The 12404-nt window shown below is 39.6% G+C and overlaps 1 protein-coding gene across 1 annotated transcript in view; it reads right to left on the bottom strand.

Annotated features, from left to right (window-relative positions):
- The window catches only part of dnah12 (dynein, axonemal, heavy chain 12), a 54900-nt gene that overhangs the window by 22200 nt on the left and 20296 nt on the right, over nt 1–12404 (bottom strand). Inside the window, exons 27-45 of the mRNA XM_088636606.1 lie at nt 11622–11861; nt 10461–10706; nt 9780–9899; nt 9328–9437; nt 8903–9086; nt 8081–8221; nt 7870–7953; nt 7351–7539; nt 6267–6386; nt 5868–6056; nt 5518–5669; nt 4771–4909; nt 4228–4394; nt 3361–3616; nt 2783–3082; nt 2334–2512; nt 1578–1770; nt 930–1091; nt 138–332 (exon numbers count right to left, since the gene is read on the bottom strand). Of these exons, the coding sequence (XP_088492732.1) occupies nt 138–332; nt 930–1091; nt 1578–1770; nt 2334–2512; nt 2783–3082; nt 3361–3616; nt 4228–4394; nt 4771–4909; nt 5518–5669; nt 5868–6056; nt 6267–6386; nt 7351–7539; nt 7870–7953; nt 8081–8221; nt 8903–9086; nt 9328–9437; nt 9780–9899; nt 10461–10706; nt 11622–11861 (3366 nt within the window). The remainder of the gene's footprint in view (nt 1–137; nt 333–929; nt 1092–1577; nt 1771–2333; nt 2513–2782; nt 3083–3360; nt 3617–4227; nt 4395–4770; nt 4910–5517; nt 5670–5867; nt 6057–6266; nt 6387–7350; nt 7540–7869; nt 7954–8080; nt 8222–8902; nt 9087–9327; nt 9438–9779; nt 9900–10460; nt 10707–11621; nt 11862–12404) is intronic.

Genomic DNA, 12404 nt, shown 5'->3' with positions numbered 1-12404 from the left:
GGCTGATTTTACTTTAAAAACAGGGAACCATATACAAACATTGAGATGCTTTCACAAGTGAAACGTTAGTCAGGTTGGTGCTACAGAAAGGTGAAAAGTATGATATTCCTTTATGGAGTTGTTCGTTTGTTTCTCACCTGGAACCAGTCGATAGTGCAGCAGTTGATGAGAGAGGGGAACTGCCGCAGTCTGTTTCTAAAGGCTTCCCCGATGGGGCTGAATGCCACTACAACGTGCAAGTTCTCCTTGCAACGGTTCACAAAAAAAGCAAACAGGGACAGCGGGCTAAACTCCACAGACTTGTTTCGAGCCTGAGCCAAGGGACGCACTGCCTGCAAGAGAGTGGGGTAGCCTCAGTACTGCATTGTGACAGTAAACTCTGGTTTTTATGAAACTGCAGAATAAATCAGAATGCAATAAAATAATACTGTTGTTCATATGAGATACAAATAGAAAGTACCAGTAGGTATTTATGACTTGGAGAACCCTACCATCAGTCAAACAGCGGGACTGGAAAAATCTGAATAAATTACATTGATTGCAATCTGGTAATGTTTCGACAGTTTCATCTTACACTGTGTGTTTAAGCATTCAAGGTTTTGGGGCGAGAGGGTTGATGGAACAAGAACTATGAAATAGAGATCCTCCATTCAGAGAAACTGGTTGCCACCACATCAGACAGACCTTACCAAATGTAAGGTTAATATGAAAAAAGATTAGGTACTTAATATACAGTACTAGAAAGTTTTTAGTTTTTAAAGATACACAGAATAAGTGTCTTCAAAACCAAGGTGAAACCTGCAACCTGATAGGAGCTCAAAGTATTTTTCAAGTGTTTGTTTTCTTGGTAAAGTCTGCCTGGGGAGTAGCCCATCTAGAGAAGTTAACTACAGTTGTTTGCAGATACTGTATCATTGGATTGCCCTTACCTCCATGATCTCCTGCTTCTCATCCACTGCGAAGAGGTTGGGCACTTCGCCGGTGTTCAGCACACTGTCAACATCCTCTAAGAAGGCCTCCTGTTTGATCTGGGCATCTGTCAGCAGGAACACCATCTTTTGGCCTTTCACCCCAGTGTTCTTCAACAGACGCTGCCCACATATAAGACAAAACAGTAAGCCAAGCCTTAGTGCTGCAGAATTACAACACAGACCCATAGCATATTCAATGGTTTTCTTCAACAGTTCTACACAATTCACCCAAATCGAATCTCCGGTGCTTCACATCAGGTAGAATGCCTTTAGAAGCCATGCACTTTATCAGTACTCTTTTCAGCTGATTGTGAAGTCAACCCAGGTGACCAGTGCCTAGATTCATGGCTGTTTTCTTGGGTGACATGAAGTGTGTATCATAGTGTCAAGGCAACATTAGCAGCAATCAGATCAGATTTTCATAGTGCAAAATGATGCTTTCTTTCTAGACTAATTCTGCATTTCTTAGCACACCAACAAACACCAAATTAAATGTCTAAATGTTTTATAGAGATAACATGAAAATAGTAAAGGAACTGGAAAAAAAACTCTAAAGCAGTAAATACACCCTATATAAAAATACTTCCTTGATATCTCTGACTCTACCTTGAGGTCCTCTCTCCACTCGTTCATGCCATAACTCTTGGAGATCTCCGGCTGGAAGATGGTCATCTTGGCCATCGCAGTGGCCAGGCGTGTAAGAGACTGGCGCCCACTGCCACCCACCCCAACTAACAGTGCGTTCCCACCCGGCTGCTTCAGGACACGGCTGATCCTGGACAGATGCTCCAGCACGTAGCTGGAGGGAACAAATATATCATGACACATCGGAAACAGTTTCCTATACATGTTACATTACAGGCACGTGTTAAGAAGTGTCTTAATGTTTCTTTTTCATCCAAATTTTGAAAAACACACTGAAAAAGGAGCTGGCAGGTAGCTAATGTTCTTATTTTACCAGGTATAAATAACAATGAAGAGTAATACTACAGAGGACAGAGACAACTTTTTCTTGAAGAAAGCTATTGATGAAATGCTTTTCATTATGATTTGTTAGGCTGAAGTTACATTTAGGACAACTTCTCCTTTCATTACAATGTTGAAATTTACTTCAGTTAATAGCCTGATCTGTTATTAACAGTACCTTCCAGGCGAAACAATTTGACTGAATAGTGTATGTATTTTTTTTCCATGGCTATGAGCACATTGATTGCACATCAACAGTAGATCTTTCCTGGGGTAGAAGCCAAGCACAACAATGTGACTGGGTATTAAAGGGAAAACTTAAATAAGCACTATTTTCTAAAAATGGAAATGTACTTAAACTTTATCAGCCACTGCTTCTCATCCTTGTGTCCTTACCGGAATATCACCAAGTTCATGCGTGTTTTGTGAGTCTGGTTGTACTCCTCCAGACACTGCTCAACCACATGGTTGAAGTTCTCGATGGAGGGCACCTCTGCATACAGTCTCTCATTATCTTCCAAGTCAGGGTTCATATAGTCTCCAAATAGAAGGCTTCTCATATCTTCCTCACATAACTGCAGAGAGATCACATTGGTCAATTGCGAACAGTGCAAAATGGTCAGACATGACCAGATATAAATCGAAGGGTAAATCTGATTTATAGTTTTGACAATAAATGGAATCATCCTTCATTAAATATTCAATTTTGCCAACTGTGCATTTGTTAGGCTGGAATGGCTGAGTTAATTTTCTGTGTAGGACTGAGATGTTGCACCAACAAGTCTACAGCTATGGTAGAGTGTATGTTTTTTGCCTGTGATGAAACATTCTGCATCAGTACTTACAGCGGCCTTTCCTTGCTTCAGGTGCTCAAAAACAGAGTCAAAATTGTCCTTAAAGTGGTCTTTGATGATGTTCTTCATGAGCTGGTAGAGCCAGGCTCTATCCTTGTCATCCACCAGGCGGTCATAGAAGACTCTGAAGACCTCATGCACAAAAAGGCGGATCATGGTGCGTTTGTTCTCCAAGGACTCCTTCCTCAGTAACAAGCACCCTTGGATCACACGAGAGAAGTCCCGCAGGTTGAAGGTATAATGGGACTTGGCCGGAGTGGGCAGGAGGTTCTCCATTGCTTTCTTATAAACCTGAAAAAATAAGACACAGCGTGTAATGCCACACTTTACTTTCTGAAATCCAAATACTCAAATATCTCAGAAACATTATTTTACTTTTTCGTTCCTTTCTCGGATTGTGTCTGCATTATGTTCTTTAGTTAGGTGAAGTCATCTTTGACAACATTTTGTCTCATTTGACCCATCAAATTCTATAAATGCATCCTTGCATTTTTGAGATGAAGAGTAGAAAATCAAATTAGAAGATCTAAAGAAAAGGCTTGTGAACTGTGATCAAGTGTTGCACTGACCTCCATGGTTGCACTGACAATCTGGCTCCCCACAGTGAAATAATCTGGGGGGAACTCTTGGTTCCTGAGGTAGAAGGCCACGATGTTAGAGAAGATACGGACCATGGTGTCATCGCTGAAGGAGTTGATACTGCAGATGATGAAATGACGCAGAAAGCGGGGTGTCACTGCATTCCTGCCTCCCCCTGGCGGACCCATTGCAGAGATGAGCTGCAAGTCCACCAGTGTGATCTTGGATGTGTCTTTTAGGTCATACCTTTAGAAGCATTAAACACGGCGAGTTAAAAGAACATTACAAAGCAGAATCCTAACATTTCTTGAAGAATTGTAGTAATAACTTTAATATTTCACAATTAGTATATCTTATTAATTCTACCCTGGAATCTATAGTACCTAACTCTTGATCTCAAAATCACAGCTTTTAATTACATTCAACATTAAGTGCTATTTTAAGGAAAGATCAAAACACTGAAAATGTGTTCAAAGTAGTTAAAAGAACTGTGTAGCATGATAATTGGTCTTATGAAAAGAAATAGCCCAGCTGCACTGAGAGAGAAATTAATTTACACTTGTTTTATGCACTTTCACATGTCACACAAATAACAGCCTGACAGGCTAAAAGAGCTTAAATTATTTAGTCTTGAACAGAGAACATTACAAAGAAACCTGATTGAAGTGCCTCAAAGGCACTGACAAAGTCAGGGATTTTTTAGAAACAACCGTGAAACAAAAATTAGAGGACAGAAGTTGACACTAGCTGCAAACTGTTTCAAACCTAGAACAGGAGGAACTTCTTTATGCAAAGAGTCATCCATCAGACAGGCTAAATGGGCTGAATGAGTTTGTTCTATTTGTAAACGTTCTTACCAGTTCCCATGGTCAAACAACTGCCTGAGAAGTTCAATGGGCGGCTGAGCGCCATACTGCTCCAGGGCGGGCATGTTCATATCGTCCACAAAGATTACACACTTCTTCCCCATGGGCGGGCCGAATACCCCCTTCCGCCTTTTGTCCAGCCTGGACATAATGATGTTCTGCAAAGAATCAAACGTGATCATCACGAGCAAGAGCTCAGACCCCAACAGAAATACTGTAGCTCTCTTATTTTGTCACTTTCAGCAGCGTATCCTTGGGACCTTAGAAACTAGACACTAATAGCAACATACTATTATAACGTGTTATTTTAAGAATAAAAGTGTATAAGCAGAAATTACTTTTTTAATATATGTCTCATAGCCTTTTAACTTTAGATATCGGTATCTTTTATTTAAGGATTTTAATGTCACATTCTTTTCTCCTGTTACGTCTCCTAAAGCTACAATAACCATGACAATGACTATAACTAACATTATTCAGTTCATTAGAGAACCAGCTGACCTGCAGATATCAAAGCCTTGTAATGGCACATACTTGGCTCTGGTTGGCACTGGTGCGGGCTGAGAAGTTGATGAAGAAAGGAAGGTAGCGGTTTTTGTCCAGGTTGTTCATGAGTTTGTCTTTCACGTACACAGATTTGCCAGTGCCAGTGGGGCCGACAAACATCAGCGGCCTTTTAAAGATCAAAGGAATATGGACATGACAGTCAGAAGGGTTAAAAAAATGATCATATTTACAAGTCCAAATGGCTAAAATCAGTTGTAAATCTATGTGTCTCACACCACTGACTTCATAACCATTTATGAGAAACTGGAGTACTGGAGCGAAGCAAAAATGTGTTAAACATTATTCCATTTTCTTACTGCTTTATCCAGTTCAGGGTCACAGGGAAGCTGGAGCCTATCCCAGCAAGCAACAGGCACAAGGCAGGGTACACCCTGGACAGGCCGCTAGTCCATCAAAGGGCAAACACAGACACAAACATGCACACACACCAGGACCAATTTTGGAGGTAAATATAACAGAAACATTTTGTCAATTCTCAGTTGTCAAGGGTTCTGTGCTACAAATTAATGCTACACATAAATTAGATATGACAGAGATTATATGGGGACATTTTCATTTGAGTTTAAACCTTACAAACAGGTAAAATGTATAATAAATAAAACTACTATAACTGCATTCTTTAGGTTTTATGACATCATATTATACTTCTTTATTATCACAACCTAGTAGTGTGCAGCATAATCAATTCTATAAAACAAAAGAAATTTAACTTACTTTTCATATTGCACACAAAGGTCCATTAAGTAGGTGTACCGCACGGTGTCCATTGTCGGGACAATGATATCCTGCACGTTAGTGTTCTTATCCCCAAGGGAGATGTTCTTAATGGCCTCATTCCAATGAACCCAGCGACCCCTACCTTTAAACTAATGGGAAAATCACATTTCAGATTAAAACACAAAAAGTACTGACCCACAAAAATAAAATGTGCAGTTTGCACGCAAGAAAAGATTTTGCTGTTTACAGTTAGTGCAGATATAAAGTCACAGTGTGGTTGATATAATGCGCTTTCCAACACCTAGTAAGTTTGCTAATGCTGTGCTACTTGCTTTCCAGTGCCATACCTCGTATGAGTAATCATAGACCAGTCCCTTTTCTTCCAAGGGGCATTCCCACTTGCCCACAGAGCTTGGGATCGGGTGGTCTTCCGATTTCCCTGCGATGATTTCCCGCAGAAAGTTATCAAACGTGACACGACTTTCTGTGTCACAACTGCCCCCCACAGACCACACTAAGGAGAAGGCAAAGGCTGCCTGGAGCAACAAAAGGGGCAAGAATCAATCAAACTTCTAGTTTATAAAGCCTTACATTACAGCTGCAGGGTAAAAAAAGTTAGCACTTTGATTATAACTTATAATATAATATGTCATTTTTTGTTATTTTTCCAATAGTCAAAAAGCAGAGCAATTCTATGTACATATGCAAGAAAAACTGCTTTTCAGTATTGAGCTGATGTACTGTACCATGATCCAGGAGCGCATGTTCTTGTTTCCTGGCTCCTCTTTTACAGGTTCAGCCAGCAGCATCTCAAACAGGCGTGTGAGAGATACAACTGTATTACTGTTGCTTGTGGGCACAACCTCCTGCGACATCAAACAGAATCAGCTTTAGAGAAACAATATAACAGTACATTAAAAGTACACTATTGTTTGATACCTGATGATCATAATAATAATTCCTTACACTTGTATAGTGGTTTTCTGGAGACCGCACTCAAACTGCTTTAAAGATAATGGGGACTCCCCTCCACCACCACCAATGGGCAGAATACACCTGGAATATGTGCTGGCAACCAAGATGCGCCAGTACACTAACCACACATCAGCTATCAGTGGGGAGGAGAAGAGAGAGATGAAGCCAATTTAATGATCACATGATCATTTTCCAGAGCTCATTGATTCTCCTCCCTTTCACCTTAACGGTGGAGGGCACTACCAGCAGATTTCAAGACAATCCCAAACCACATTCCAGTGCCCATTCAAGACTCAGCTGTTGAGACAGTACTGTGATCTTCTCAGTTCTAGTGGACTCGCATCTTCTTCCATAACATAAGTTTTCTCATTATTTCACCCAGCCACACTGATACTTCTGGTTACTTTAAGTACAGTCATTTAATGACACTTTTTCTATTTATTGAACTTAATGTGTATTAAATTGTACCTCTTACCTGCATTATTTTGTACAATTATTTGGCTTGTACTATTGCAATATATTTTTGAATATAAAACATATTAGTATAAAATTGCAATATCATGTTAATATGATATTGCACCTATCTGGATTGTTTCTAAATTGTGCTATTTTTGCACACTGGTCTGTATTGCATTTTTTTCTACTGGAGTACATTGGCCTAAACAAAGACACTAGCAAAGAGAAAGAAAGGAAAATAAAGTGGTTAGGTGAAACCCGAGAAGAGATATTGCAATATCCAGAGCTTTCATTCACATTTGACAGATTCAGATGAACTGCAGTTGCAGTAAATGCACATTTACCGCATTGGACTAACTTGGTCTTTCAGCACTACAATGTGCACAATACAGATCCTACCTTGCAGTGTTTGCGCAGCAGCCTGAGGGAGGGGGGTAGCAGCCACTGGAAGAGCTCAGAGAGGAGTGCAGTGTTGTCCTTGAGCTGCAATGGTTCAGGCAGTGTTGTCAGCCAGGACAGCACAATGGGCATCCAGCCTAGCTGAGAGGGCTCCATGTAGATCATCCCACAGCGACTCACAGTAGCAGGCTGCGAAGCAAACACCAGGGACAAATGGAAGCAGCAGATAAACCCAATAAAGACAGCTCTACTTCAGACACCACAATTTCCTACAATTGGTATTTTAAATAGAGAGTTTCACTATTATCTGGGAAAAGACATACAACTGCTCATTAATTCAATTAAAATTGAAAAAATAAATAGAAATTTAGATTAGATTGGTTTGACTTTTCTGGCAAACCTTGCTTTGGTGTTTTGCCGAGATTTTGGAGCACTGCAGGAAAAGGGATGACAAATACTGTCCATGAATCTTGTTTTGTCCTTATTAAAAGTCAACAATCAAGTAAGAGATGTACTTACAGAAGCCTGAGAGAGATCCATAGCTTCAAAGATGAGGCTCATCTGACTGGACATCTGAATAATTTCTCCGCTCATCAAACATAACTATAGAGAAAAGGCCAGGTAATCGGATTCAGAGGTACTGTAGGCTTGTATTCTCTAGCATTGGTAAATATGAGCACAGGGACACTAAACATAACACACAAAAGCAATAAAAACCTCGAATACTTGCCTTCTTGTTGTCATCCAGCACTGTGTTCATGCTCTCAATCCACAGGGTGTCAATGGGTCCATCAAACACAACCCACTTCCGATCAGGAGTGTCTGTGGAAGCAAACTCCCGAAACGTGTTGGCAACGATCCCATCAGCCCACTGAAACGAACACACACCCTTTGCTCTTAATTGGCGGTATAAGTGAGTCATGAAAGCGGGTAAACCACAATAGGAGTACAAATTCAGGACCGGGGTGTACAAATCTGTCCTGTTCTATAGAAAACAGAAGTGTTTCTAACATAAATGAAGAATCTGTGTATTTTTTTAAAGCACTTAACAGGATGCTCTGTTTTCTACCCTTCTTTGTATTTACGAAAGCTCAAAAACCAAGCTTCTGCTTACTGCTTACTCTACTCTGATTGCGGAAATTCCCCGAAAATGTGTGTCCACGCTGTATTTATACAGTAATATACACATCTAAGAATAACATTTAGACTTAAGAATATAACACTCTCTCTTTTAATACTTAAAATATTTAACGATAGTATGGTCTTAGGCAGGCCAGAAACACAACATTCCACAATAAGCCCTTGTATTTTTAGACTTGAACCCCCAAAAAGGCCTGCAGAATTTCTTAACTTGTGAGAGAATCTTATTGGACAGAAACTGCCAAACAAGTGTCACTCAAATGCATGCTGTTCCCAGGAATCACAGACATCCTGCTAAAGTGTTTCAATGAAGGCTCTGTGTGCAGAGAGGAATTAGGTAAAATAAAGATTTTAGTGATAAACAGCCCTACTATGAAAAACTGCAGAAAAAAGTAATATTTAGATCACCCACCTCATGGGAGACAGGGTCAAACTGCCCAAAAAGCTGTCCCATTGTGATGGATTTAGGGTTCACTGTTCGGTATATCACTTTTTCTTCCTCGTTATACCCTTTCTCATTCATTAGAGTCAGAGTATCTGCCAGCACTTGCAATACCTTTGTTTTACCAGCAAAAGGTTCTCCTACAAGCATGAACCTGCAAAACATCGAAACTTCAAAATCAAAACACGTTTGTGCACTCTTTCATTCCAGTTGTGGATTCTAAACATCTGTGGCTATAGAATTTATTTATTTTTTTACATTTATAGAGTATGCAAAACCTGTGAGAAAAGTCCATCAAGAAAAAATAATGGAAATACATCATGTTTGAACTAGAAATAGTGGAAGAGCATTGCTCTGTTTCAATTGATCTAGATTGTTTAGAATTTAAAACTCACCCATGTCGAACAATCATCATTTCATAAGTCTGGATCATCTTTTCAAGAAAAACCTGCACTGGCTGTACATTATGTACTTTGCAACATTCATGAGCACATTCAAGAAAAAGCTGAAATTTGAACAGAATAAAAAAGTGAGCAAAATATTTAATTAAGAAACAACAGAATCAATTTTGCATCAACTATATATTTTGAAAATGTCTGTGAAAACAGTTAAAACTCCTATAGTGCAATGATACTAATGAGATGAATACTGTATGTGGCACACCTACAGTTAAAAATAATCTTGAGCCCAGAAAACATGTTTGTCATGTTTTTGTCACACTTACAGTAGATAACATTCATTAATGTTAGACGATTCCTTAACAATTAACATTTGTTTGGCTTGAGACACATCACATTAAGAAAGCAAAATGTAAAACCAAATTAGATTTCCTTATTTGGATCCTGACCTGATAATCAGCCACTGGCAGAGAGATGCCTGGGAACAAGTCACTTGTGATCCCGTTAAACAGAGGAATGTCATGAGACAGGAATTTTGGCTCATTCACGTCTTTGATGGAACGAAGAAGCTGAGAATGGAAATTTTAGAGATTCTCAACACTGCATTTTTTGGGGTGCTATTACCTGTGCACTTTGGTTCTAATTGTGTATTCAAAACCCGTGTGCCAACAGATCTGTAGTTGCCTCCAGTTACAGTTTATGCAAAACTAAGCTATGAATAATAACAAACAGTAAGAAATACAGCTGACTGAAACAAATACAGCTATTTTGTTCATTCTTTAGTACACTCATTTTCAAATGACATCAGCATCAAATACTAAATAAATGACATTTTCAAAGTGATATAAAAATCATTTACATGTTTCATGGAATGTAGAAGCTGGAAATTAAAATTAAATTCCTTTCAATTCACTCAGTCTCTACACCTCACAAAATGTGTTATTTAACACTGAGACATTAAGCAAGCATTCTACCCTGGAGCTTTGGGCTTCTTATCTACAACCAAGATTTTAAAAAGCCCTATATAAAAACCTTAAAGCTATGTTTATGTAAAACATCCTTACTTTCTGATCTCCTGTTAAAATAACTATTACTGCATCTCAGAAATTTTATCATGTTTTGATACTCACAAGAATATCTTCATTTTCTTCCGGGAACTTAAGTTTGAGATTTCCAGCTGCCACCAAAACAGCTTTGACTGCACGCATGCCATAGTCATAGTGGAACTGCGATGAGAGCTGCTCTGAGCACAGCCTGTAAGTCATCACAATCTTGACCGACAGAGGCTTGGCATGAAGGAAGCCATAAGAATAGAGGGAGATTTCAGCTATCAGTGCATAATTAGGAACCATCATTGCAACTGTCCTGAACAGGACCTGCAAGAAGGAAGACAACGGAAAAGGTCACATGTTTGAACACAAGCCCACAGCCAATCAAGTGCTAAAATGCACACAAGTGAATACAGCATCATGTTTATAAATTAAGAGTTTGTTTCTTTGATTGCTGTGAAACAGTATTTTTAACGCTACTACTGATGTAACCCTTGAGAGATGGACAATACATTTAAACCTCTGCATTGCACTAAATGGCACAGAAAGTTTACTGTGCTTGCTTTCTATAACACTCTTATTGTCAGGGTGCCTGGTTTAATCTGCAAACAGCGATTCGTTTTCAATGGTTTAGAACAGCTGTCAAAGACCCCATAATCTGCTGGTATATTCAGAGACAACAAACAGATCCAATGATGCAATGATGAAGAAGTTTACAGCATCCTCGGTAGACCACATCAAACTTTTACTGTATTTTAGAACAACAGAAAACCCAGGTACTGATGATCTTATTCTCAAAATCTCGCAAATTTCTACAAGCGGGGTTCTGAAAAGAAAGCATAACCATTTACACATAGTCCACAAAAATCAGCTCCTACTCCACATCTATATCATTGCTTCTATTCTGTTAAAAGAAAAGTTTGTGCTTAAACACATACTCTTTTGAAAATCACAGTTGAACATTCTGAGATTCCTGCCTTCATTCAGTGCATGTGTAATATGTTAAATGAAGGCTATGGAGATGTAGGAACACTCACCATATTACAGTATATTTATTTATGAGGTTGTCAAAAGCTATGTTAAAAAGCATATTATTATATTGATGTCTTATCATTTGATTGCAGCACTAGAAATAAGCACGGTGCAGGATTTTCTAGCTCTTATTTTGAGCTAGTACTTAGTAACCCAACACAAAAGCCCATTGTAATGCTAGCCAGATTGCATTCCCCATGAGAAAGGCACCTTCAAGTTGTCAGGCAGTTCAGACCGTCCAGCATAGCCAGGGTTCATGGTGATGGCAACAAAGCAGTTGGGGTTAAGTCGCAGCTCAGTGCCCTCAAAATCAAAGTATTCAAGCTTCATCTGGATGGCTCTCTGGATACACAGGATCTGTTGGGCCACCACCGACAGCACTTCCAGCTCAATGCGGTTGAATTCATCAAAGCACGCCCAAGCCCCCGATGACGCCAGCCCTTTGAAAAACTGAAAGATGCACAACACAAAGATGACACGAAGACTGGAGGACAAGGTTTCCTTAATATTTGCAATCTGATCATTTTTAAAGGATATTTCTTTGGCAAATGCTTTTTATTTTCCTTTACTGTATGAAATTCCTTACTAGCTGCATATCCATTTGTATTATTAGACAGTGCATGCATTATGCATTGTTCTCTGTTATTTCTAAATATATATATATTTATATTAGCCATATACAATTTCTTGCATTAGGAATTTGTCTTTTTCACATACCCCAGCTTGCTCTCCATGAGACACACAGAGAGAGAAGCTTGGGGTCAGAGCGCAGGGTCAGCCATTGTACAGCGCCCCTGCAGCAGTGGGGGTTAAGGGCCTTGCTCAGGGGCCCAACAGAGTAGGATTTCTCTGCCAGCTGCGGGATTTGAATCAGCAGCCTTCTAGCCACAGGCGCAGATCCTTAGCCACAGAGCCACCGGTCCGCCCTCAATGCATGTTATTTCACATACGAGTAACATATCCTGCGAAAAATAACTTTTCCCAAGACTTCTC

The sequence above is a fragment of the Lepisosteus platostomus genome, chromosome 6 (assembly GCF_059453375.1).
Source record: "Lepisosteus platostomus isolate fLepPlt1 chromosome 6, fLepPlt1.hap1, whole genome shotgun sequence".
In the NCBI taxonomy this organism is placed as follows: Eukaryota; Metazoa; Chordata; class Actinopteri; order Semionotiformes; family Lepisosteidae; genus Lepisosteus; species Lepisosteus platostomus.
The sequence above is the reverse complement of the archived record's forward strand: the minus strand, read 5'-3'. Positions and strand labels throughout refer to the sequence as shown.